At 40.6% G+C, this 27,760-nt stretch overlaps 1 protein-coding gene across 1 annotated transcript in view; it reads right to left on the minus strand.

Annotated features, from left to right (window-relative positions):
- Positions 1 to 218: 218 nt before the first annotated feature.
- The window catches only part of TMEM165 (transmembrane protein 165), a 36,113-nt gene continuing 8,571 nt past the window's right edge, over positions 219 to 27,760 (minus strand). The window contains exons 2-6 of the mRNA XM_053577544.1: positions 15,620 to 15,845; positions 7,239 to 7,414; positions 6,554 to 6,736; positions 1,739 to 1,844; positions 219 to 1,056 (exon numbers count right to left, since the gene is read on the minus strand). Coding sequence (XP_053433519.1) covers positions 980 to 1,056; positions 1,739 to 1,844; positions 6,554 to 6,736; positions 7,239 to 7,414; positions 15,620 to 15,845 — 768 coding nt within the window. The 3' untranslated portion in view covers positions 219 to 979. The remainder of the gene's footprint in view (positions 1,057 to 1,738; positions 1,845 to 6,553; positions 6,737 to 7,238; positions 7,415 to 15,619; positions 15,846 to 27,760) is intronic.

A 27,760-nucleotide genomic window follows, 5' to 3' on the forward strand; every position in this document is an offset into this window, starting at 1 on the left:
GCTCCTCCTCCTCTTTTCCAATTTTGCATTCATCCTACTAACCACCTCAGAGAACTGTGGGGTCAGGGTGGCGTTTCAGAACAAGATCAGGCTCCTGTTGAGCCACTTTATGTGTCTGTCAAATATTTAATATATCAGTGTTTTTACGTCAACGTTAGAAAAGGGTCTATCAATGTTTATAAAGTTATGAACTTATATAACACACAAGGAGAAACAAGCACTGGTCATACCATTTTTATTTACATTGTATCTATGTTACATTGTTTATCTAACATAGAAAAAATATGAATACATTCATAGTATTCTCTTTTAATTTGGTAATTCCACATTGTCAAATATTGACTGGTTTGTTTTTTTTTTAATTGGGTGTCCTACCCAATTTAAAGAAAAAAAAAAAAGAGGAAGAACAGACCTTGTAGACAGATAGCTCTTCTTGTATCACGTTACTGAAATAACAGTACTATCATGTTTGTCCCTCTCTTTTTTTTTTAAGCAAAGAACCTAATTTAGAAAAGACTGATGCTTAAATTACTGTTTACTGGCCAGAAAAAAATGTTTTAAAAATAGAAATTAATTCATTCTTTCCCCATGAAAAATTTTAACATCTTAATACACCTAAGTGATCAAGGAGAAAATTTATATTCCTTATAAAAGGGTTAGTACTAAAGGAAAATCAAGTGACAGGCCCCACTACACAATGGTTCTATATATACCAAAACAGAAATGGGCAGTGGATTGACATAATTATGCTGGAGAGAAGGAAAACCCACATTTAGAAGTCAGGTTTCTTTTAAAAACCCAGGTTACAAAGAGAAATGGTCATCTCTTCTGACATAATATTTTCATAAAATAGTTCAAAGCCACAAATCAATACTACAAAATACAGTATTTTCCATCACTTTTAGTTACAATGTACACTATGTACAGAAAGATTAAGAGTTACCTATCTTAAACTAAACACAGATGAACAAACAGCTTGTTAAAAACCAGAATCAGGACTTATAAATAGTGCAGAAAACGCAAACGCCAAAAACACGATGCCTCCTACGATGGTCACTGGAAGAGAAGAGGAAGAGGTCAGGCCCAATGTTCCTGCACCTGACACTGTACAGACAGTGAGGGGCCAACCAGGGGCCTCACCCTGAAGACCAATTAAGCCCCATTTACACAGCAAAGAACAATTCACATGCTTGACCCTGAACAATAAGAATCAGTTCCTTCTCTAGCACTGTTCCGAGAAATGACGATACTACATTAAATCAAAATGTTGACAAGCAACAGAAAAATTGTAACTAATCTTAACACCCAATTACAAATGAGAATGTTCAGCACCCTTCTAAGACTCAAATTATTCCGTCTTTAGACCTAACAATTATTTATAGCTGCTCGAGGAATTTTCAACAGAATCAGTACATGGTCTCCACCTATGAGTCCCAGTCTTCCAGACATATTTTAAGACCAAAAATTTCTCAGACTTTGACATGGTGATTATTTACTATTTTAAATTGCACATGAACTTTATGCCCACCCTGTATTAACAAAAAGCTACAATGAATTCAATAATGCCTTTAGATGAGTTGAATTTGTATTTACTAATATGTGAAAAATAGTCCATGTTTAGAATACCAGAGATAATACCTTAAGAAATGGTAATTGTAAAGACCAGGTATCTTTTAGAAGTAACAAATAATCAACACTAACGCCTTTTCTAATCTCTCAATGATTCTAAAAGACTTACCAGTTCTGACTGAGATTTTTTGTGCTATCATTCTTCCTCCAATTACTGCCAACCCAGTGCATAAGCAGTGTCCCACGGTTCCACCCACTGCTACACCATAGGGGTCCTGGAAGCAAGCATAACTAGCATTAATTTAAAACCAAGGCTGAAACTGTTACTCGAGAAAGGTAAAAATTAGTAAGTAGTAAAAATGGAGGTCAACAATAAAAAAGCATAAATAGTTGTAAAATTCAGGTGTATAATAAATTTATGAAAGATACAATAGCTGCTTAAAGGAATATGTACCATTTATACCCAAGACTAAACCTAAAAGTTGAAAAAAAATTTGTACAGTCAAAATAATTCTGATGAAATAAAGCTAATTAAACTTTTTAGCAGTTATTAAACTTTATTCACAGGCAATATTTAGCATTCATGTGCAAGTGCCAGGGAGAGCTAAGCCTGCTCCCGGGCTGGTGTTTGATACAGCGGGACAGACCCTGCCTCCTCACTCCCCGTGTGCCCAAGGTGCTTTTAGCTCAGTGCCAACAACGGTTACATCCAGTAAGTGCATGCCACCACAGCAAAGGAGGCACTCGTGACGGGCAGTGACAAGGGAGTGTCAGCCCTGAAAGAGCAAGAAGCAGGAGTCAGCAGGAGGGTATGGTTTTGCTTTGAGAAGACAGAACATGGCAAGTGGAAAACAGCAGGCCAAAAAATAGGAGAGAACAGACCAAAGCCCTTCAGCATCTCCACGGAGAACCGAGGAGGCCAGCAAGGTAGGTGCGAGCTGGCCTACAAACGTGGGAACTTCGATGTTGCCCTGAGACTGGTTGGTTTCCAGCTGGAAAGTGAGATTTATGCTTTAATCATCCAGGGGGAAGAACTGGAAGGGAAACAAGACCGAAAGCAGGTGATCAAGTAAGATGCTTGGTGCGATGGCTTGGGTAAAAGCAACTGTGGCCTGGCATGGGGTGGATGACCAAAGCAGAGAAAAAGAGATGAATCTGAGAAAATTAAGGAGGCATAAATAATATACCTCCATGACAAATGAATGATAGGTATTACGAAGGGAAAACCAGGCATGACACCCAGTTTCCCATAATTCTCTGGATAAATTATAAGACCGATGTGATAAAAAGAAGCAACAAAGAAAGAGTTTATGGGTGCCAACGGGAGTTAAAGTGGAGAAGTTCAAGAGTCGCCTGAACTGGATGGTCAATGAGCTATGGGACTGGATGTGATTATCGTGGAGAGAATGCAGAAAGAGAAGGGTGTGAGCACAATGGGGAAAACGGCAGCATTCACAGGAGGGCAGGGGCCGAGACCACAGGAGACTGAGAAGGGCGCCGCGCAGGTGCTGTCAGTGGCTGCAGTGAACTCAGCCTCCCCTGCTGCAGGAGTCCCATAAGCTTGGTACCCCCATCACGGGCCATGTCCTGTGTCTGTGGGAGGGAGGGCATGAGTGATGCTTAGAAGAGAAGTACAAGTGAGGAAAGAGGCCGTTTCTTTTTAAAGATGAGAAAAAAACTTGCACACTAAAAAATGCTTAAAAAATTGAGCTGGGGGCAGCGCCTGCGGCTCAAAGGAGTGGGGCACCGGCCCCATATGCCAGAGGTGGCAGGTTCAAACCCGGCCCCAGCCAAAAACTGCAAAAAAAAAAAAAAAAAAATTGAGCTGGGACAAAAGCAAAAATGTATAGCTTATTATAAGCGGGGAAAAAGGCTAAAGGCTGAGCACCAGAATACAGAAAGAGGGATAGGCCCTGCTACCATGATGGGTGGGAACAAAGACAGGGGACTCCTGCTGCTCTCTGTGAAACGGAGAGCCTAGCTGCAGAGACTGAGGAAATGGAAATGGTTTGAAGGATCTTCTATACCCAAATTTTATTTTTGTGTGTTGCTTGATCTTTTTCATACAGGAGTTCTCATTGTTGCCCAGGCTGGAGTACAGTGGCATAATCACAGTTCAATGCAACTTTGAATTCCTGGGCACAAGTGATCCTTCTGCCTCAGCCTCCTAATGTGCTAGGATTACAGGTGTGAACCACTGTGCCCAGCCTATTTTATGTATTAATAACATCTAACAGTGCTACCCCAAGAAAAAGGTTTCATTCTATCTGAAAGTATAGAATCACTAGTATAAATAAAATTAAACAGTTCCTTTAATAAGCCATTTTTCAGATTTTTTGTTAACTTTGTACTGATTCTTTTTTTTTTTTTTTTTTTTTGTAGAGACAGAGTCTCACTTTATGGCCCTCGGTAGAGTGCCGGGGCCTCACACAGCTCACAGCAACCTCCAACTCCTGGGCTTAAGCAATTCTCTTGCCTCAGCCTCCCAAGTAGCTGGGACTACAGGCGCCTGCCACAACGCCCGGCCATTTCTTGGTTGCAGTTTGGCCGGGGCCGGGTTTTTGAACCCGTCACCCTCGGTATATGGGGCCGGCGCCTTACCGACTGAGCCACAGGCGCCGCCCAACTTTGTACTGATTCTTAAAACAGATAAATTATTTGCCTGATTTATTTGGCTCTGAAACTTTTCCCTTCTGATTCCTCTGCTTTTGAGCCCGGTCCCCATTAACATCTCAGGACACTAGGATTCTGTGAGATCACCTGGGAACATTAAGTCATGCTGGAAGCAGACAGAAAACTGCAGACTAACATGGACTGAACTAGACTAATGCATGGGTCATACAAAAGAAAACCCCAAAAGTAGGAATATTAAGAAAACAAAAATGGGCACAGTATTTGCTTCTGGCCTGTAAGAGCTCATTAACCATCCCTGCAGAGCTGGCGGGGTGAGGGGACAGCTGATGAGTGCCTGGTGTCAAGACACTGCTCTCTAGGTGGCATCTTATTTCATCCACAGAAGGGGAAAGGACGCAGGGAGGTGCGGTGGTGCTGGGATACGGCAAGGTGCTCAGGCCCAGCTAGCACAGGCCTTGCCAAATGGAGTGGACCAGGGTGGCTCGCACACGGACCTGCCCCTCACAAGTCTTGTGCTCACAGAGAAGAGCATAAGGAAGAATGCGAGGCCGGTGCAGTGGCTCAGCTTTGGGAGGCTACGGTGGGTGGATCACACTTGTGACTAGGAGTCCAAAATTAGCCTCGGCTCTCATCTTTACAAAAAAAATATTTAAAAAAACAAAAATTTTAGCCAGGCATGGTGGCACACACCTGTGGTTAGTCCCTGCTACTTGGGAGGCTGAGGCAGCAGGATAACCTAAGCCCAGGAGTTGGAGGTTGCTGTAAGCTGTGATCACATCATTGCACTCCAACCCAAGCAACAGAACAAATGCCCCTCACACAGAAAAACAAAAAAAGAACCTATGACTCCCCCGTTCTAACAGCTCACCCCAGTAGCAGTAGCACGTTTACTTTCAAGTCCTAGTTCCGTCAATATGAAAGCCAAGAAAAGGCTGGAAATCAAGAAGACTACAGGGCACAGCCATTACAGTGATATTCTAAAAGAAGTTTTGTTTTGTGGAAATTGTGAAAAAGTCTCATTTTCCCTCTAAAACACAACATTTCTGAAGTTCTTCTGACAAAATGGCCTTTCCCAACTATCTTACTCCTGGCCCTCAACTGCAGCCTACATTAAGAAACTTGTTATTTTATAGTAGATACTTCCAAGGAGTTAGAAACAATTTCAGCCTGACAAAAGCAGATAAGAAATACCAGTTAAGATCAAGAGCCTGAACAGCAGTGGTGATGGCAGCATTCCATCCCACAACCTGCTCCTCTGTAAGTCCTGGTGTATCTTTGTGAGTGAGGACAGGCACCTCATGTAAAGCTTTACCATTCCTCTCAAAAGGAAGAAAGACTGAAAAATAAAGAACCAAGGCCAGTGGCTCGCGCCTCTAATCCCAGCACTCTGGAAGGCCAAGGGGGTAGGATCCCTTGTGCTTAGGAGTTCGAGATCAGGCTGAGCAAGATTAAGACCCCCATCTCTACTAAAAATAGAAAAGTTAGCTGGGCGTTGTGGTGGGCGCCTGTAGCCCCACCTACTCAGGAGGCTGAGGCAAGAGGATCGCTTGGGTCCAGAAGTTTGAGGATGCTGTGCGCTATGATGACACAGCACTCTACCCAGGACCACAGAGTAAGACTCTGTCTCAAAAAAAAGTAAACCTTTTAGAATTTCTCCAACTCATCAAAATGATTTTGAAGAGTAAACATTCCAAGAGCTACACAGAAATGTGTAGAAAAGTGAACCGATACTCTTCTGCTAAACAGGCTATTTTTACATTTCCACTAAGTTGCAATGATTTTGCGAGTGGCCTATCCAACACATTTCTTTTTTATGTAAACATTTTTTTTTTTTTTATTTTGGCCGGGGCTAGGTTTGAACTCTCCACCTCCGGCCGAAAGTTACTGCTTTGAAGTAACACTTTGTTTCACAAAGTTTGTTATTTCTTTAGTACAGCAGTACACTTATTTCTTTAGTACAGCAGAAAAACCGAAAGTTACTGCTTTGAAGTAACACTTTGTTACACAAAGTTTGTAACACAAAGTTACACTTTGAAGGCTTTGGATATTTATTGCTAGATTGGCCTTTGATAATATTATGCTGATTTATATTCTCAACATGCATACAAAGGAAAGTTGTGAGGTCAGAAAGAAAACAACCGCCCCAGTATCTTTTTGGCAAAACCCAAAAAAACAGGAGTCAGCAAGATGAATGAGAAGAGACCAGTTAAGTTTGGATAGGAGACTTCCGTCTGACTGGACTGGGAGGTCAAGTCTAATTAGAGAAGGGCAGGTTTTCTGGAGCAAAGTGACATTCACTACATTTTTTTTTTTTCACTTCAAAAGCAGTCTTCTCTCAAATCTCACTCACCTCTCTAGCTGCCAAAACAATGGTCGTCAGTTGAGAGCGATCGCCCCATTCTGCTAAGAATGTTAATGTAAGTGCTTGAACAAAAATGGGTGAAATAAAATGCAACCACTTCCTCTGAGGTATTGTCGTGCTTGTACCCATTTCAACATCTCCCGGTCCATTTAAGAGTTTGCTTCGTTGAAACTAAAATAAAAAAATGACAATCCCAGGAAAAAAGTCAAAATAGCACAAAATCATTTCTTTTTAAAAATGTTTAAGTTCTATGGAATATGCTCCCAAAAAAGTAAATTTATGTGACTCCCCCTCAGCCAAACGTCCCCTCTGAACCAATGATCTCACAAAGCAACAAATGCTATCTTCTCAGTTCTCCCTTTCCTCCCCAGCAAAGCAGGCATCACTCACTCACCTCTGTCCATATGCTATGGAAGAAACAGGTGAAATGACACAGTACAGTCCCTGTGTTTCAGTCTGACTGCCTGTACTCAGTGTCCCTCTCCCAGCCTCCTTCCTCCACCACATTCACACTGACCCACGGTCACACTGCAGCCAGCCATAAGGACACTGAGCAAAATAAGCCATTTTTGTGTAGTGCACACATGTCAATGGCCTCCAGGAAAACTCTCCCTGGTGTTTATTCCCAGTTCAGCGCCTCTTAAGCCAGATATTTACCAGTGTTAGGACTTACTTCTTCATCTTTCTTCTTTAATTCTGCCTGAACTTCTTCCAGTTCTTCTTGACCCTCATCAGGGCTCATCTTTAAGCCTTCCCGAAGCATTCTAATGCCAAAAATGGCAAATAACGCAGTTGAAACGTAGTATGTATACACCCTGGGGATGACTGTGGTGGCATAGCCAAACAAAACTGGAAGAAGCAGCAGGGTATCTGTTAGTGAGCAAAGACCACAACCAGCCAAACCATCCAACCAACCAAAGGAACTTGAGAAATCATAATTTACAACTAAGGAGAAAATGGTTCACATTAGAATTAATCTAACATGTAATAATCTGAAATAACCTGAAATAATTCCATTTCTTTCCCTTCTCCCAATAGTGAATGAACTCTTAGGTCTAGCCAAGTACCTTACACAGCTCACCAGGAAACCAATGCCGGCCAGCTGAACATGACGCATCTTCCTGAACTCCCTCCCAGGGCTGGCTAGCCCTCAGGTTGCGCAGGGCACAGTGCTTGAAGGAGGTCCCCTAAATCGGAGCCCAGGATTTTGCAGCCTGGAACCCACACCACTTTGATATGTAGTGATAGGCCTTTATCACAAACTAATATATTGAAGAATCATGATCAACCTCTGCTCCTCTATAACTATGTAAAATAAATATATCTTAGGAAAGAAAAGAAACATTCCTTTACATGTTAAAATGTTTATAACAGATGCGGAGTTACTTAGTAGCACTCTTCTCTATGGAAAACAAAGTGTAGGTTATAACAAAAATGATACTTAGAACTACATCAAGAACCCAAATCCCAAGAAACATAAGTGCATCAGTAATGAAAATTTCAAAACTAATCAGAGCATTCAGGGAGGCCGAGTCAGAAAGATCCCTTGAACTCAGGAATCAGAGACCAATCTGAGCTATAGCTAGACCCTGTGTGTCTACTAAAAATAGAAAAACTAGCTGGGCATTGTGGAGGGGGCTTATAGTCCCACCTCCTTGGGAGGCTGATGCTACTGATCACAAGCCCAGGATTTTGAGGTTGCTGTGAGATAAGCCTACGCCTTAACACTCTAGCCTAGGCAACTGAATGAGACTGTGTCTCAAAAATAAAATAAAAACTTAAAATGGGTATAACATGGCTCAGTGCCTACAGCAACAGTGGTTATAGCGCCAGCCATATACACCGAGGATGGTGGGTTCAAACCCGGCCGGGCCAGTTAAACAACTGCAACAAAAAAATAGCTGGGCGTTGTGGCAGGCACCTGTAGTCCCAGCTACTTGGGAGGCTTAGGCAAGAGAATCGCTTAAGACCAAGAGTTTGAGGTTGCTATGAGCTGTGACGCCACAGCACTCTACTGAAGGCAACATAATAAGACTCTCTCAAAAAACAAAACAAAACAAAAATGGGTATAACACTGCCTGAACAGCAAACATATAACTGCATATGTAAACTATTCCCTACATTACAAAGTTAGAAAGATTTCAGAAATGTAGCAAACCTATCTCTGCTGTGTGCATATCCACATCTGAATTACATGTCTAAGTGTGCACACACACGATCCAGGCATAGGTTTTCTAGCTCTGTCTACTGAAAATGCCAAGAAGCAAAGAAATCTCAGTAACAATGAGCCTGCCTTGCACCCATATCTTGGGTTCTAATACCATTCACCAGTAAAAGACTCCTCAAGGCTTTTCAGAGAAATGGCCAATTTCAGCACTGAGCGGAGTAGTTACAAGATGAACCTGCAATATCCTGCTATTCCAGAAAGTAAGAAAGAGCAAAAACAATGGGAGCTTGTCACAAGGACATAGGAGGCAGCTTGCAGAAGCTGCCACTGGCCTGTTTAACAGGCTTATTTAATCAACAAAACAGTTAAATAGTTAATTATAAACTAGTGAGAAAAAGGAGTAAGTGAGTCAATATACTATATACTGATATTAAATAGAAAAACAAATGGGAAGGGAGCTCTCACAATAGAATGCCCAAGGCTCACTGGTAAATCTCGAAGTAGTATTGGAATTAGTAAGTCATTTTGCAAGCATAAGGGGAAGGTTTAGAGTACATTCCCCAGGAAATCACTAAGTAATGGTAATCCATGAGGAGATAATGAAGACAGGGTATCTGTGCTGACTTAAGAGTGTCTCCCCACACATTGCGTATTAGTTGCAAGACTAAGACAGCACACAAGAGAATTCCTAATAGAGCGATCAAATTATCAGTGAGGGATAAATGGGATACTCTAGAGCAGCAGTTCTCAACCTGTGGGCCGCAACCCCTTTGGGAGTCAAACAACCCTTTCACAGGAGTCGCCTAAGACCCTGGAAAACATATTTCTGATGGTCTTAGGAACCGAGACGACGCTTCTCTATCCGTCTCCAGGTGGTCCGCCCTCATACGAGTACACGGTGTGTTGACATCATTGTGCCAACCCCATCACATACACCCTGTCCTAATACAGGTGTACGTGACAGGGTTGCACCATAATGTACTAAGGTAGACCAGTCACACATATGTAGAGAGCAGCTACTGTGTTGAAAGCAGCAGTATTGGAGGTAAAATGACACTTCATGAATTATAATTACTGGGTAAATTAAAATCATGTACTGTAAAATCATCAACTACTGCAAAAAATATATATATCTGTGCCATGGGAACTTAATCTGGATGCTGATCGGTCTTTTTATTTTCAGCTGTGTTTGATGTGAATACGGCCCCCTTGTGATAATAACAGGTATGTAAAAAAAACACAGAGAATGGTAAATCATAGGAAACTTTAATGAACTGTATTTATTGAACTATGCCATGGATCATCTTTTGTATTATTAAAGCTATTGTTATGTATTATTTTAATTAGCAAGCCACCCCATAACCATGGATCGTGTAGAGAAGAATGTTAAGAAAAGAAAATATAGGGCAGCGCTTGTGGCTCAAGGAGTAGGGCGCCAGTCCCATATGCCGGAGATGGCGGGTTCAAACTCAGCCCTGGCCAAAAACCAAAAAAAAAAAAAGATAATGTGGAGGAATGCAGTTTAGTGGCAGAATGGTGGTGTTCATAAAATTGTCCTGGAAAGAAATTAAAAAAAAAAAAGAAAAAAGAAAAGAAAATATAGTGAGGGATTTTTTACAGTATGGTTTTACCTTAATAATTACAGCAGGAATTGAGAAACTGCAATGTGTTATTTGTTGTGAAGTTCTATCAGCCGAACAAACTAAAACACCATTTTGATAGCAAGCATCTGCGCTTTGCTGGCAAGGATATCAACTATTTTAGAAGCAAAGCTGATGGACTCAAGAAAGCCAGACTTAACAAAACATTAGCAGCCATGGAAGCTTCATATTTGGTGGCACTCAGAATCACCAGAGCTATGAAACCTCACACCACTGCTGAGGATTTACTGTCACCAGTGGCCAAGGACACTGTTCGAATTATGATCGGAGACGAATTTGTTACGAAATTGAGTGCAATTTCCTTATCTAACGACACTGTCCACAGAAGAATAGATGACACATCTGCTGATATTCCGGATCAGGTAATCCAGGAAATTAAATCTGCTCCACTTCCAATATTTAGTATCCAGCTTGATGAATCTACAGACGGTGCAAACTGTTCACAGTTACTGGTTTATGTGAGATATATTAATGATGGCGACTTTAAAGATGAGTTTCTTTTTTGCAAACCTCTTGAAACAACTACTGCACGTGATGTTATTTGACACAGTTGGTTCATTTCCGAAAAAGCATAAGATTTCTTGGGAAAAGGTTTGAGGTGTTTACACAGATGGTGCGCCAGCTATGCTAGGATGTCGACCTGGATTTCAACGTTTGGTACTGAATGAGTCACCAAAAGTCATCGGAACTCACTGTATGATTCATCAGCAAATATTAGCAATGAAGATGCTGCCACAAGAGTTACAAGAAGTAATGAAAAGCGTCATAAGTTCTGTCAATTTTGTAAAGGCGAGCACTTTAAACAGTCGACTGTTTTCGCAACTGTGCAATGAGTTGGATGCGCCGAACAATGCTCTCCTATTTCACACTGAAGTGAGATGGCTGTCGAGAGGAAAAGTTTTAAAACATGTTTTTGAGCTTCGTGAAGAACTCAAAACATTTTTTAATCAGAAAGCAAGACAGCAGTTCGAAGCACTTTTCAGCAATAAAAGTGAACTGCAAAAAATAGCTTACGTGGTTGATATCTTTGCCATCTTGAAAGAGTTAAATTTATCACTGTAAGGACAAAATGCAACATGCCTCGATTTGTCTGCAAGATCTGATCATTCCAAATAAAACTTTAGCTTTGGCAAAAAAAACTGGATGAAAATAAAATTTACATATTGCCTACCTTATCTGCTTTCTTTGAGGAACATGACATTGAATCAGACAAAAGGATTATGATGATAATTTTGGTGAAAGAACACTTGCACATGCTTGCAGACGAAATTTCATCATACTTTCCAAATGTACCTGACACCCCATTTGCACTTGCTAAAAGCCCATTCACAAAGTTGAAGATGTTCCTGAGACAGCACGAGAGGAGTTCATTGACCTTATTAACAGCAATGCAGTGAGAACTGATTTCTCCACAATGCCAGTTACAAAATTCTGGATCGAGTGTTTGCAGTCATATCCTGTTCCGTCTGAGACGGTGTTGCACCTTCTTCTTCCATTTCTAACAACATATCTTTATGAAACAGGGTTTTCCAGCTTGTTGGTTATCAAGTCTAAATACAGAGGTAGACTTTTTGCAGAAGATGATCTTCGCTGTGCTCTTGCAAAGACTGCCCCAAGAATTTCTGATCTGATCAGAAAGAAGCAATCTCAACGTTCGCACTGACGCTGGCTTTTTACACATATGTGGTAGCAATGTAGTTTACTGGTGTTATATTAAGACTGTTACTACCCATGCTACACCATGCTTCAAGACAAAATTTCATTTATTTGTAATTTGAAATAAATATTTCACAATATATAATTACATGTTGTTTTCGTGATTAATCACTATGCTTTAATTATAGTCAATTTGTAACAATGAAAATACAACCTGCATATCAGATGTTTACATTATGATTCATAACAGCAGCAATATCACAGTTATGAAGTAGCAACGAAAATAATTTTATGGTTGGGGGTCACCACAACATGAGGAACTGTATTAAAGGGTCGCGGCATCAGGAAGGTTAAGAACTGCTACTCTGGAGGGACACAGTGTCTTCTGTGCAGTTTTCTAGTCAAGAATGTACAACCTCAATGTGAGAGTGAGGAAACTCAGACAAACACAAAATGAAGAACAAACAGTCCCTGGGGGAGCTGAAGGACACTGTATTCCTCAAAAAATGTTGATGTCATAAAAAACATTTTAAACGGCTATGGAAATATTTCAGAGTAAAAGACTAAAAAGATAATAACTATGGCTACGTAGTATTTCATGGTATAAATATGCCATTCCTGGGTTTTACATCTTTTGTATTAACCTGGATGGAGCTGCAACACATTCTTCTTAGTAAAGCATCACAAGAATGGAAAACCAAGAAGCCAACGTACTCAATACTAATATGAAGTGAGTAGGTGATCTAATACATGCCCACATAGGAGAAAAACTCTTTTCAAGCTGGGGGGAGGTGGAATGATGGAAGGGGAAGAGAGGAGAATGGGAGGGGATCCGTGTGCTCCCACTTAATGGACACAGGGGTGCAGGGACACAACTACGAGAGGGTCTCTACTTAACATAGCCAAATATTGTAACCTCATTGTACCCTCACATTAACCTGAAATTAAAAAAAAAAGATAATTACTAAATCTGATCTAGATTAGATCCCGTACTAGAGGGGAAAAACAGGATACTAGGTAAATTGACAAAATTAAAATATGGTTGATAAAATTTCGATGTGTATATATTAGTACACATATATATCTATATCTATAACCCACAGATATAGAAATTATATGTAGACAAGATATGTCTAGAGATAATTAAATGATGCGTGTACATATATACAAAATTTTATTTACACTGATCAAACACATATGCTAAAGCAAATGGGGTAAAATATTAACAAAGCTGAATCTGGGCAAATGTTCATAGGTATTCCTTATTTTATTTGTGTAGCTTTATAAATTTAAAAATTATTTCCATAAAATATTTTTAAAATGTAAAAATGAAGGGTGGTGCCTATGGCTCAGTAGGTAGGGTGCTGGCCCCATATACCGAGGGTGATGGGTTTAAACCCAACCCCAGCCAAACTGTAACCAACAAATAGCTGGGCATTGTGGTGGGCGCCTGTAGTCCCAGCTACTTGGGAAGCAGAGGCAAGAAAATCGCCTAAGCCCAGGAGTTGGAGGTTGCTGTGAGCTGTGACACCACAGCACTCTACCAAGGGTGACAAAGTAAGACTCTGTCTCTAAAAAAAAAAAAAATAATGAAATGTAATATTTTTAAATGTCCTATAATTTAGTTTTCTCTTTATCTTCAGATAATCTTAAAAAAATGTTATTTAGTGAAACTTATAATCCTCCCTTTTCTGCTTTGACAACTCTATAGAGAAAAAGTTCCCTCTGACAATACAACTTTGTTTTCTCTTCCTTTGGTTACTGTCCCCCTATTTTCCTCTTGCTTTGGAAGCCTCTCCTCTGATACTGAAATACTTCACGGACAAATAAACAATTTGAAATTAATAATATTTCAATTTTCTCAATCATTTCTAAATAATTTAAACAAGGTGCTTCTAATTCTAAATAAAAGACAACATGTATAAGAATATTCATTTAATAAATTTTAGAGGGCGGCATGTGTGGCTCAAAGGGGTAGGGGCGCCGGCCCTATATGCTAGAGGTGGCAGGTTCAAACTCAGCCCCGGACAAAAATAAATAAATAAATAAATAAATAAATTTTAGAAAAACATGGTTTCTAATTTTCTGCTTTCAACAAAATTGACAAAAGACTTATTGAACTGTCAGATGTTAAGTCATGAAAGTCACTTTTGATGAGACCAGTATGCGATTTTTAGCATGTAGCACAGAGTACTGAACTCAGTGACATGGTTAAAACAAACATTTCTTGGTTTTCACATCTATTTGTCTTTTTCTGGCCAGTGAATACATCCCCCTTACATCTCCTTAAAAAAAAAAAAAAAAATTCAGGCTTGGTGCCTGTGGCTCAAGCAGCTAAGGCGCCAGCCACACACACCTGAACTGGCAGGTTCAAATGCAGCCTGGGCCCGCCAAACAATAATGACGGCTGCAACCAAAAAACAGTCAGGCGTTGTGGCGGACACCTGTAGTCCCAACTACATAGGAGACTGAGGCAAGAGAATCGTTTGAGCCCAGGAGTTTGAAGTTGCTGTGAGCTGTGATGCCACAGCACTCTACCCAGGGCGACAGCTTGAGGCTCTGTTTCAAAAAAACAAACACAAAAAAAATCAGTGATTATGTAAACCCTAATTCATTCTATCAGTAATTAGTATTCACTCATGGGCACATAAACTAATTTAAAAAGAACAGCCCTATCATCTCATTAAGAGATATATCTGCAATTTAAAAAATGTTTAAATATTTAAATTTTTGGTATATTTGCTTTGATCAATTGTGTACTGATAGTAACTATAACTTAATCCATAGTGTTAACATTTAGAGTCTTAAACCAAGGAAATTTTCAAAACTGTAAAATTCAATTATACTATTTGCATATTTTTACTGCAAATAAATATGATGGGGTAATCTGTAAAAGACTTTGAAGCAAAAATTTGTAATCATCAGGGTAAAACTTCATGTATGAAGAAAATACATGAAAATATATAAGAAGAGTTAAAATATTACAGGGGCCAGGAGCAATGGCTCACACCTATAATCCCAGCACTCTGGGAGGCCCCCATGGGTGGATTGCTGGAGCTCAGGACCAGCCTGAGCAAGAACAAGACCCTGTCTCTAATGAAAAATAGAAAAACTAGAGCCAGGCGCAGTGGCTCACGCCTGTAATCCTAACACTCCTTACCATATGGGTAAGAACAGTTTAATAAAATGAATAAACTTAAAATTATGTCTAAGTTATTAATTACCTCCCAAATGTCCTTTAACAGAAAAATATGCAATTCTCTGTGGTTCCTTGGGTCTTATTTCTAAAGTATCAAATATAAATATTACCTGGACTGAAAAGAAAAAAAGCTAAAACAGAAAAAAAGCAAAGATAAAAACCCCAGTGAATAAATAAGTATATATCTTGATTGTGAATAGCTAAAAATTTGATTTAAAATGTGTAACATGGTTTTTAGGAATTTATGCACTGAAATCATTTGCTGTTTGCTAAAATCTGAAACAGAAACCAAATTCCAATAGAACTAAGTGAACCACTCAACAAGACAAGCCACACACCACACTCTCCCCTGCAAGGCAGCGTGCACTCACCTGATAAGCAGGTCATCAGGCCCAGGGCGAGCATGGCTCCCGCCAGCACAGTCAGACGGTTATAGCGCATGGCCATGATGGCTGCTATAAAAAATGTCTTATCACCCAGTTCAGATACAATGATAACTGATATGGCAGCAACAAATGCATGGATAAACCCCAAGTTAGTCTGGGTAGCCGGATCTTCTTTACTGGTATGAACTGGGGCTGCTGGTGTAAATCCTTTCTGAAATTAAAATATATATATATATATCTGTTACTTTTTACGAAAAAAATCATTATTTAATATTCTTTTACTTTGCATGATGAATTTTTTCATCATGGTCACTAGACTTATTGACGGTCTAGTCATTTTGAAAGCCATCAATAGTGACAGTACCAGTCATGAAGGCTGCTGCAGGCTGCGTGCCCCTCACTTGAGATACTTGGAACTAGAAGTGTTTCGAATTTCAATTTGGGGGGATGTTGGAATATTTGCATTATAGTTGAGCCTCCCTAATCTGGAAATCTGAAATCCAAACTGCTCCAATAAGGGTTTCCTTTCAACATCATGTCAGCACTCAAGAAGTTGTGGATCTTGGAGCATTTTGGATTAGGGATACTCAGTACGTATAATGCAGATCTACTTTTGAGTCACCAAAACAATTTATAGAGGACAGCTATATCTATGAATTTAAGTTACCTTATGTTTCAAGTGTTTGTGATTTGAGATTTGGTTTTTAGCTATGTCTCATATAAATTTTTATTGGTAACTTGGGTGAAAGACCCAGTTATGTTTATCAAAGTGCTATGAAGATGAGACAAATTTCATTAACAGTTTAAAAGACAAAGGAGCATCCAGAAAACTCAAAAGGCTAGCACATGAGTTGGTGCTCATTAAAATACGGCTTAATATAGCTTGAAGTATGAATAATCCTATGCTGAAGTCTAATTGTATCCTAGAAGGTAAAGTGGCTTCTTAATAAAAAAGTCAAAACAGCATCTTGGTCAACATTAAGTTGAAAATGTGACAAAGCTCAAAAAAAGCAGTAAGCACTTTGCTTTGTAGAGTTAGTGAAAAGTCCAATACTGTTCTGTGCCCTTCCCCCAAGTTCTGGCAACGGTCTGAGGCACCACACTTGAATGTCTGAAACCTGGGGCTGGCAAGTCACTGCAGAGGCCAACCCAGCCTGGGAGTGAAGAGTATTTTCTAACAGGTCAAAAAAATAAAGAGGAAAAGAAAAGGAGTGGATGGTATGTGGGAGGATGGAAGAAAGGAGGGAAAGAAGAAAAAAAAGTTACGCAACCAAGACTCTATGTAGCCTAGAAATTATGTGGCCTGAAAAACCTAAAACACTTACTCTCTAGCCCATTACAAAAAGTTGCTAACTTGGTTCTAACATAATCCCACAACAAACCACAAATGACAAGTTTCAATAACTGGGAAGGTCTGTGAGTCTATCACTCTATACCTCTATGTGGTCCCAAGAGGCAGAATAAAAAATTAGAGGTAGCAGTTTTTAGCTTAATAGAGAGAAGATTTCTATCTCAAAGAACCAGATGAAGCTGGAATGCACTGCTGGACAAGGCGGCCAGTTCTCTTCCTCTACGTACCAGAGAAGGGAAGGACCACCACAGGAAGTGAGCGAGACAAGTGTTTCTCAAGCAGAGCAATTCTGTCTCCCAGGGGACATCTGGCTAAGCGTGGAGACACTGTTGGTTGTCACAGCTGAGAGGACACTACTCACATCCAGCGAGGAGAGGCCAGACAAGTGGCTACAATGTCCCACAAATATACAGGGCAGCCCCTCCACAACCAAGAATCATCTACCCAATACACTGATAGTTCTCAAGCTGAGAAACTCTGGGCTAGATAAATCTAATTATCTTTAATTAATTTTAAAAGATATGCATCTCTACAAACCTAAGAGATAAATACAAACCTAAGAGATAAAGAAGGAAAAAAACCTCAAAACACAGTCATTTTGGACAAGGTATAAACAAGCACTGGGAAAGGCCCCATCAAGATGTCAGAGTAAAAATAAAATTCTAAATGTCATTGTTCGTGTCATTCTTTAATACATAATACAAACCTTACTCCCAATTCCACAGTAAAGAAGAGAAAAATTTAAGCATTACCTGTAAGACTAGAATTCTAAAATAAATGTCGGGAAAATTCACAATTCCGACGCTGTGTGCTGCCTTGGCAGTCAGCCCTGGCTCAGCCATTTCAAGGCGTCTGCTTTCTCTCCATGACCACACTGCAGCTATGCTGACGTGTTGCTTTTAAAATGAAGTTACAGACCAGAAGCAGTGGCTCACGCCTGTAATCCTACCATTCCAGGAGGTGGAAGTGCAAAGATAGCTTAAGCTCAGGATTTTTTTTTTTTTTTTTAGAGACAGAGTTTCACTCTGTCATCCTCGGTAGAGTGCCGTAGCATCACAACTCACAGCAACCTCCAGCTCTTGGGCTTAGGCGATTCTCCTGCCTCAGCCTACTGAGTAGCTGGGACTACAGGCGCCCACCACGACGCCCGGCTATTTTTTGTTGCAATTTGGCCAGGGCCAAGTTCAAACTCGCCACCCTCGGTATGTGGGCACCGGTGCCCTATATATTGCGGCACCACTGAGCCACAGGCACCACACTTAAGCTCAGGATTTTGAGACCAGCCCACAACAGTGGGACCCTGTCCATACTAAAAAAGAAAAATTAGCTGGGCGTAGTGGTGGACTCTTTTGGTCTTAGCTACTCACGAGGATGAGGGCTTGAGTTTGAGGTTGCTGTGGCCCAGGAGACAGAGTGGAGATTCTGTTTCAAAAAAAAAAAGGCCCAGAGCAGTGGTTACAGCACCAGCCACATACACCCAGGCTGGAGGGTTTGAACCCTAAACAACAATGACAACTGCGACAACAACAACAAAAATAGCCAGGCGTTGTGGTGGGCACCTGTAGTCCCAGCTACTTGGGAGGTTAAGGCAAGAGAAGTGCTTTAGCCCAAGAGTTAGAGGTTGCTGTGAGCTGTGACGTCACGGCGCTCTACTGAGAGCCACATAGTGAGACCCTGTCTCAAAAAAAACCAAAAGACAACAAAAAAAACTTCCTTTCTTTCAATGCCTTGTGTACATTAGACATCCTAAAAAATGTCCTAATAAAGAACATTTTCTTTTTTGAAAAGGTTTACTTTTTAAATCAAACACAATAGTAATCACAACTACATATTCTCTGAGTTTTATAATTCCCAGCCATAAAATCTAGGCCACATTATTTTATCTCTTTTCCTCTGTGAAATATAGATACAATAAAATTTGTTTTAATAGTACAGTCATGTGTCAAAGACACTATTGGTCAAAGACCACTGGTATAATGGTGGTCCCACAAAATTTTAATACTATACTTTTACCGTACCTTTTCGATGTTTAGACATGTTTAGATGCACAGCCACCCACTGTGTCACAACCACCCACAGGGCTCAGCGCAGCAGCACACTGTGCAGGCTGGTAGCCCAGGAGCAGCGGGCCGCACGGCAGAGCCTAGGTGTGCAGTTGGCTACGCATCTAGGTCTGCGTAGTGAGCCCATGGTGCTAGCACGACAGAACTGCCTAACGACGTGATTCTTAACACATTTCTCAGACTGTATCCCCACTGCTTAGCAACACATGATTGTAAAACAAAAGGGTATATATTCTATGTTGTTGAGACAGGGTCCCACCCTATGCCCCTGAGCAGAGTGCAGTGGGTGTGGTAGCTCACTACAACCTCAGACTCAAGCTGCGGGCACCCTGCTGCCTCAGCCACTGGAAGCCGCTGGGATTACAGGCGCTCGCTGCGGCGCCCGGCTGGGTTTTTCCATTTTTTTCATGAGTGGGGGTCTCACAGTCGCTCAGGCGAGTCTTGAACTCCTGAGCTCAAGCGATTCTTCCTCCTCAGCCTCCCACAGTGCTGGGATTACAGGCGTGAGCCACCGCACCCAGCTAGGCTATATATTCTTAAAACCTTCCTATTATATATAGAACACAAGAAAAATCAACTTAGAGCTTTTGTTACATGTTGAACCAGTACTAGACAGGAAAAATCATATTGGTAAACAACCAACCATGGTGATTAAGAATATAAAACTGGCACAGTGTGGTGGCTTACGGCTGTAACTCTGGGAGGCCAAAGCAGCTGGATCACTTGAGCTCAGGAGTTCAAGATCAGCCTGAGCAAGACTGAGACCCTGTCTCTAAAGAAAACAGCCAGGTGTTATGGGGGTGTCACTAAAAAAATTGTTTTTTATTAAAATATTAATAGGATTAGAAAACGTTCAGTTACCAAACATTTATTGCTAAGTACAAAGATCATCTCCATTGTCTAATTCACCTTCACAGAGACATGGTGTGTTACATATGACTCTAGAATCAGACTGCCCGGGTTCACATCCAAGCCATTATCAGGCACTCTGCGACACTGGGCCAACAAGCACACTGTCTTATGACTCAAGTTCATCATAAGGTAAGAGCCACCTACACCTCACAGAGTTGTGAAGATTAAATTCAACAAATAAAACCATTGGGTATGGTGCTTAACACATAGCAAGCACTCGGTAAGTTAAGTTTCTGTAGTACCATGTAATATGACCCACTTAATGTTCCTAAAACTAACTTCATCCTGTCACTTCAGTTTAAGAAACTGTACTGGGCTTTTTATACCAAGAACAGTAATTCTCCAGCACTTCCCATCTAATCACATACCAGTTCCCAAAACAAATGTTACCCTCCATCCTGAAGGACGAGCCACAGCAGTGCTGTCTAATAAAAATCACACGAGAAGCAAGAAGCAAAAAAGTAGGTTCAAGGCAGCCTCCAGAGGCCTTCCTAGCTTGGAAGTCCTCATGCTCTGCGGAGTTAAGAATCACAACCTCCAACACAGTGCACAACCAAAAATCACAAGAGATATGGAGGGGAGGAGACAAGATGGCTGACTAAAGCCAGCTTTCCACAGAGGCTCCCATCCAGTAGGAGAGTTAAAGGACAAAAATTCAGCAAGTAACCTGGTGGATTTGAGCTGCACTAAGACAGAGGTTGAAGAACGCACGTCAACCCCGCTGAGGCGAGCTGGGACCACAAGGATACAAACAAAAGCTGAGACTTCAATCCAGAGTATCTGTTTCACTCGGGTGGAACAGAAACCAGCTGAAAACGAGACAGAACCACTTAGCCCCACCACACCAGACAGGGCCTCAGTTTCTCAGGCCACAACACTGTACAGGCCCTCGACAAAGCCCCAGGGGAAAAAAATCAAAGGGAGTAAAACAACCATGGGCAAAATCAGCGGAAAAACTCTGGTAACATGAATAACCAGAATAGATCACCCCCCCCAAGGAAGGATATGGCAGATGTAATTAAAGATCCTATTCATAAACAACTGGCTGAGATGTCAGAAATCAAATTCAGAATTTGGATTGCAGACAAGATTAACAAAGTGGAATTAGGAATTCGAGGAGAAATTCAAAAGTTGTCTCAAGAATTTAACAAATTCAAAGACAAAACCACCAAAGACTTAGACACACTGAAGCAAGAATTTGCAGCCCTCAAAGATATGAAAAATACAGTGGAATCCCTTAGCAACGGAATGGAGCAAGCAGAAGAAAGGATTTCTGACATTGAAGATAAAGCCTTTGAATGCTCCAAACTCTCAAAGAGGAAGAGAAATGGAGAGCAAAAACGGATCATTCTCTCCGAGAGCTCTGGGATAATTCAAAGAAGGCAAATACCCGAATCATTGGCGTTCCAGAAACAGATGAAGTGGCCTTGCTGGGCCACAGAGGCCTTTCTGCATGAAATTATGAAAGAGAATTTTCCAGACATACCTAGAGATTCTGAAATTCAGATAGCGAACAGCTTCAGAACCCCAGCACAACTCAACCCCAATAAGACATCCCCCAGGCATATCATAATTAACTTCACTAAAGTTAATATGAAGGAGAAAATCCTCAAAGCTGCCAGGAGAAAGAAGACCATTACCTTCAAAGGGAAGAATATTAGAATGACTGCAGATACCTCTGCTGAAACTTTTCAAGCCAGAAGAGGATGGTCACCAACTTTTAATCTCCTAAAGCAAAATAACTTTCAACCCCGGATATTGTATCCAGCTAAACTGAGTTTCATTTATGATGGAGAAATTAGATACTTTAATGACATTCATATGTTGAAGAAATTTGCCACAACCAAACCAGCTCTTCAGGATATTCTCAGACCTAACCTCCATAATGACCAACCCAATCCTATACCACAAAAGTAAACTCACTCAGAAACTTCGGATCAAACTCCAATTTCCACACTGGCAAAAGGATTAAAAATGCCCAATGGACTTTTGAAAAACTGGATACCCAAAACTTCACCAGACTTATCAATATTCTCCATTAATGTGAACGGCTTAAACTGTCCTCTAAAGAGGCATAGGTTAGCTGACTGGATACAAAAATTCAGGCCAGATATTTGTTGCATACAAGAGTCACATCTTAACTTAAAAGACAAATACAGACTCAGAGTGAAAGGATGGTCATCCATATTTCAGGCAAATGATAATCAGAAAAAAGCAGGTGTCACAATTTTATTTGCAGATACAATAGGCTTTAAACCAACAAAAGTAAGGAAGGACAAGAATGGACACTTCATATTTGTTAAGGGTAATACTCAATATGATGAGATCTCAATTATTAATATCTATGCACCCAACCAGAATGCACCTCAATTTATAAGAGAAACTCTAACAGACATGGGCAACTTGATTTCCTCCAGCTCCATAATAGTCAGAGATTTCAACACTCCTTTGGCAGTGCTGGATGGATCCTCCAACAAGAAGCTGAGCAAAGAAATCTTAGATTTAAACCTAACCATCCAACATTTGGATTTAGCAGACATCTACAGAACATTTCAACCCAACAAAACTGAATACACATACTCTCATCAGCCCATGGAACTTACTCCAGAATCGATCACATCTTAGGTCACAAGTCTAACCTCAGTAAATTTAAAGGAATAGAAATTATTCCATGCATCTTCTCGGACCACCATAGAATAAAACTTGAGCTGAGTAACAACGGGAATCTGCATACTCATACAAAAACATGGAAGTTAAATAACCTTATGCTGAAAGATAGCTGGGTCAGAGATGAGATTAAGAAAGAAATCACCAATATTTTTGAACAAAACAACAATGAAGACACAAACTATAGGAACCTCTGGAACACTGCAAAGGCAGTTCTAAGAGGGAAATTTATAGCACTGCAAGCCTTCCTCAAGAGAACGGAAAGAGAGAAAGTTAACAACTTAATGGGACATCTCACGCAACTGGAAAAGGAAGAACATTCCAACCCCAAACCCAGTAGAAGAAAAGAAATAACCAAAATTAGAGAAGAATTAAATGAAATTGAAAACAAAAGAATAATACAACAGATCAATAAATCAAAAAGCTGGTTTTTCGAAAAGGTCAATAAAATAGATAAACCTTTGGCCAACCTAATCAGGAAAAAAAGAGTAAAATCTCTAATCTCATCAATCAGAAACAACAAAGACAAAATAACAACAGACTCATCAGAAATCCAAAAAATCCTTAATGAATATTACAAGAAACTGTATTCTCAGAAACATGAAAATCTGAAGGAAATTGACCGATACTTGGAATTACGTCACCTTCCAAGACTTAGCCAGAATCAAGTGGAAATGTTGAACAGGCCCATATCAAGTTCGGAAATAGCATCAACCATACAAACCTCCCTAAAAAGAAAAGCCCGAGACCAGATGGTTTCATGTCAGAATTCTACCAAACTTTTAAAGAGGAATTAGTAGCTATATTACTCAACCTGTTCCAAAAGGTAGAAAAAGAAGGAAAACTACCTAACATGTTCTATGAAGCAAACATCACCCTGATCCCCAAACCAGGAAAAGACCCAAAAGAAAAGAAAATTATAGACCGATATCACTAATGAATATAGATGCAAAAATATTCAACAAGATCCTAACAAACAGAATCCAGCAACACATCAAACAAATTATACATCATGACCAAGTCGGTTTTATCCCAGGGTCTCAAGGCTGGTTCAATATACGTAAATCTATAAATGTAATCCTGCACATAAACAAATTAAAAAACAAAGAACATATGATTCTCTCAATTGATGCAGAAAAAGCTTTTGATAATATTCAGCATCCCTTCAGGATCAGAACACTTAAGAAAATAAGTATAGAAGGGACATTTCTTAAACTGATAGAGACCATCTACAGCAAACCCACAGCCAATATCATATTGAATGGAGTTAATTTGGAATCATTTCCACTCAGATCAGGAACCAGACAAGGCTGCCCATTGTCTCCATTGCTTTTTAACATTGTAATGGAAGTTTTAGCCACTGCAATTAGGGAAGAAAAGGCGATCAAGGGCATCCATATAGGGACAGAAGAGATCAAACTTTCGCTCTTCGCAGATGATATGATAGTATATCTGGAAAACACTAAGGACTCTACTACAAAACTCTTAGAAGTGATCAAGGAATACAGCAGCATCTCAGGTTACAAAATCGACATTCATAAATCGGTAGCCTTTATATATACCAACATTAGTCAAGTTGAAAAAACAGTTAAGGACTCTATCCCATTCACAGTAGTGCCAAAGAAGATGAAATATTTGGGAATTTATCTAACAAAGGACGTGAAAGATCTCTATAAAGAGAACTATGAAACTCTAAGAAAAGAAATAGCTGAAAATATTAACAAATGGAAAAACATACCATGCTCATGGCTGGGAAGAATCAACATTGTTAAAATGTCCATACTCCCAAAGCAATATAAAATTTCAATGCAATCCCTATTAAAGCTCCACTGTCATACTTTAAAGATCTTGAAAAAACAATACTTCATTTTATATGGAATCAGAAAAAACCTTGAATAGCCAAGACATTACTCAGAAATAAAAACAAAGCAGGAGGAATTACGCTACCAGACCTCAGACTATATTACAAATCGATAGTGATCAAAACAGCATGGTATTGGCACAAAAACAGAGAAGTAGATGTCTGGAATAGAATAGAGAACCAAGAGATGAATCCAGCTACTTACCGTTATTTAATCTTTGACAAGCCAATTAAAAACATTCAGTGGGGAAAAGATTCCCTATTTAACAAATGGTGCTGGGTGAACTGGCTGGCAACCTGTAGAAGACTGAAATTGGACCCACACCTTTCACCATTAACTAAGATAGACTCTCACTGGATCAAAGATTTAAACTTAAGACAGGAAACTATAAAAATACTAGAGGAGAGTGCAGGGAAAACCCATGAAGAAATAGGTCTGGGCGATTATTTTATGAGGACCACCCCCCAGGCAATTGAAGCAGCTTCAACAATACACTACTGGGACTTGATCAAACTAAAAAGCTTTTGCACAGCCAAGAACACGGTAAGTAAAGCAAGCAAACAGCCCTCAGAACGGGAGAAGATATTTGCAGGTTATATCTCCGACAAAGGTTTAATAACCAGAATCCACAGAGAACTCAAGTGCATTAGCAAGAATAGAACAAGGGATCCCATCGCAGGCTGGGCAAGGGATTTGAAGAGAAACTTCTCTGAAGAAGACAGGTGCGCGGCCTTCAGACATATGAAAAAATGGTCATCATCTTTAATCATCAGAGAAATGCAAATCAAAACTACTTTGAGATACCATCTAACTCCAGTGAGACTAGCCTATATCAAAAAATCCCAAGACCAGAGATGTTGGCGCGGATGTGGAGAAAAGGGAACACTTTTTCACTGCTGGTGGGAATGCAAATTAATACATTCCTTTTGGAAAGAGATATGGAGAACACTCAGAGATCTAAAAATAGATCTGCCATTTAATCCTGTAATCCCTCTACTGGGCATATACCCAGAAGACCAAAAATCACATCATAACAAAGATATTTGTACCAGAATGTTTATTGCAGCCCAATTCATAATTGCTAAGTCATGGAAGAAGCCCAAGTGCCCATCGATCCACAAATGGATTAATAAATTGTGGTATATGTACACCATGGAATATTATGCAGCTTTAAAGAAAGATGGAGACTTTACCTCTTTCATGTTTACGTGGATGGAGCTGGAACATATTCTTCTTAGTAAAGTATCTCAAGAATGGAAGAAAAAGTACCCAATGGACTCAGCCCTACTATGAAACTAATTTAGGGTTTTCACATGAAAGCTATAACCCAGTTACAACCTAAGAATAGGGGGAAGGGGGAAAGGGAGGGGAGGGAGGGGGGAGGTGGGTAGAGGGAGGGGGATCGGTGGGATTACACCAGCGGTGCATCTTACAAGGGTATATGTGAAACTTGGTAAACGGTCTGAGAACCTAGTAAATGATGCCCCATGATTATATCAATGTACACAGCTATGATTTAATGAAAAAAAAAAAAAAAAATCACACGAGCCCCAAGAGGGGCCACAAGACACGGTTCTGTATTTTCTGGCAGCCATTATTTTAAAAAGTAAAACTAAGTTAAATTTTTTTTCATAATATTTTATTTAGCCCAATATAGTCAAAACACTACTACTTAAATTATAAGCAGTAATCTAAAAGTTACTAATGAGATAGTTTAACACCCTTTCATTCACACTAACTCTTCAGACTCTGTTGTACTCTGTCCCAACCTTGGACCAGCCCCAGACCAAGTGTTCACGAGCTGCGCACAGCCCAGAGCATTTGCTGACCACAGCCTCAGTCCCACAGTCCTACTCCCTCCCTACTTCCTTGTTTTTGAGACAGTATCTCATTATGTGGCCCTCGGTAGAGTGCCGTGGCATCACAGCTCACAGCAACCTCCAACTCTTGGGCTTAAGCGATCCTCTTGCCTCAGACCCCAAGTAGCTGGGACTACAGGCGCCCGCCACAACACTTAGCTACTTTTTGGTTACAGTCATCATTTTTGTTTAGCAGGTCCAAGCCAGGCTCAACCCCGCCTTCTTACTCACTGAGCTACGGGGGCCAAGCCCCTACTTTCTTTTTATTATTCCAATATTCATCTAGATTCCTCAAGATCCAACTCAAGCAGAACCTTCGGGGCAAGGACCATCCCACTAACTCTAGCCCGTAATGATGCTGCTCCCTCAAATAAGACTGAACGTGCAGTGTGGGCACTGAGCCACGGCAGGCACGTGACAGAAACAAAGCCTGAGGCAGACACTCAGTTTGTATCCGAAATGTGTGTTAGTGTAAGGCTATCAGTCCTAATTTAAAAGGAAACAAAATAACTAAAGGTCCATCAATAAGAAACTAGTTACTCAGTAGGTAGATCCAAATGGAATATTATGGTGCTAAAATAAGAATGTTCTATATATACACTAATGTGGAAAAATCATTAAGATAATTTTAAATCCAAAAAGTACATGTATTACATCCATGCACATGTGCGAGGAGCAGTGCAGCCAGGGACACAGGGCAGGCGCCACCGTAAACGTGCACCAGATCTCAAGTCACTGTTAGGTCCTCCCAGGACAGGAACCAGAATGATCAGAACAGAGGTCAATAAATGGTTTCTATAGAATAGAAGGAAAAGAGGCTCGGCACCTGTGGCTCAAGCAGCTAAGGCACCAGCCACATACACCTGAGCTGGTGGGTTCCAATCCAGCCCCAGCCTGCCAAAAAACAATGACAGCTGCAACCAAAAAATAGCCGGGCGTTGTGGTGGGCGCCTGTAGTCCCAGCCACTTGGGAGGCGGAGGCAGGAGAATCACTTGAGCCCAGGAGTTGGAGGTTGCTGTGAGCTGTGATGCCACAGCACTCTACCCAGGGCTGTCACTTAAGGCGCTGTCTCAAAAAAAAAAAAAAAAAAGAATAGAAGGAAAAGAAACATAACTTCTACTTCTATATTCTTCTGTCCCTTTTGAATTTTTTTAACATGCACACAATTACAGACCCCGGATCTGCACCACTTTAAAAGCCTCTTGCCCCAACTTCTTACAGGCTGTTTGTGGCTTCAGGCAGGTCCAACCAGAAGGGACTGCTCTGACTCACTCACCACCTGGACGTCAGGAGGCCTTCACGCCCGTGGGGCAATCTGTGACCAACAGCGAAGTCCGTTCTGAGACTCACTACTAGTCACTCTGAAGTGGCTCATCTGTTCTTTCGCCTCTTCCCTAGACTGACGACGAGG

The sequence above is a fragment of the Nycticebus coucang genome, chromosome 23 (assembly GCF_027406575.1).
Source record: "Nycticebus coucang isolate mNycCou1 chromosome 23, mNycCou1.pri, whole genome shotgun sequence".
Lineage (NCBI taxonomy): Eukaryota > Metazoa > Chordata > Mammalia > Primates > Lorisidae > Nycticebus > Nycticebus coucang.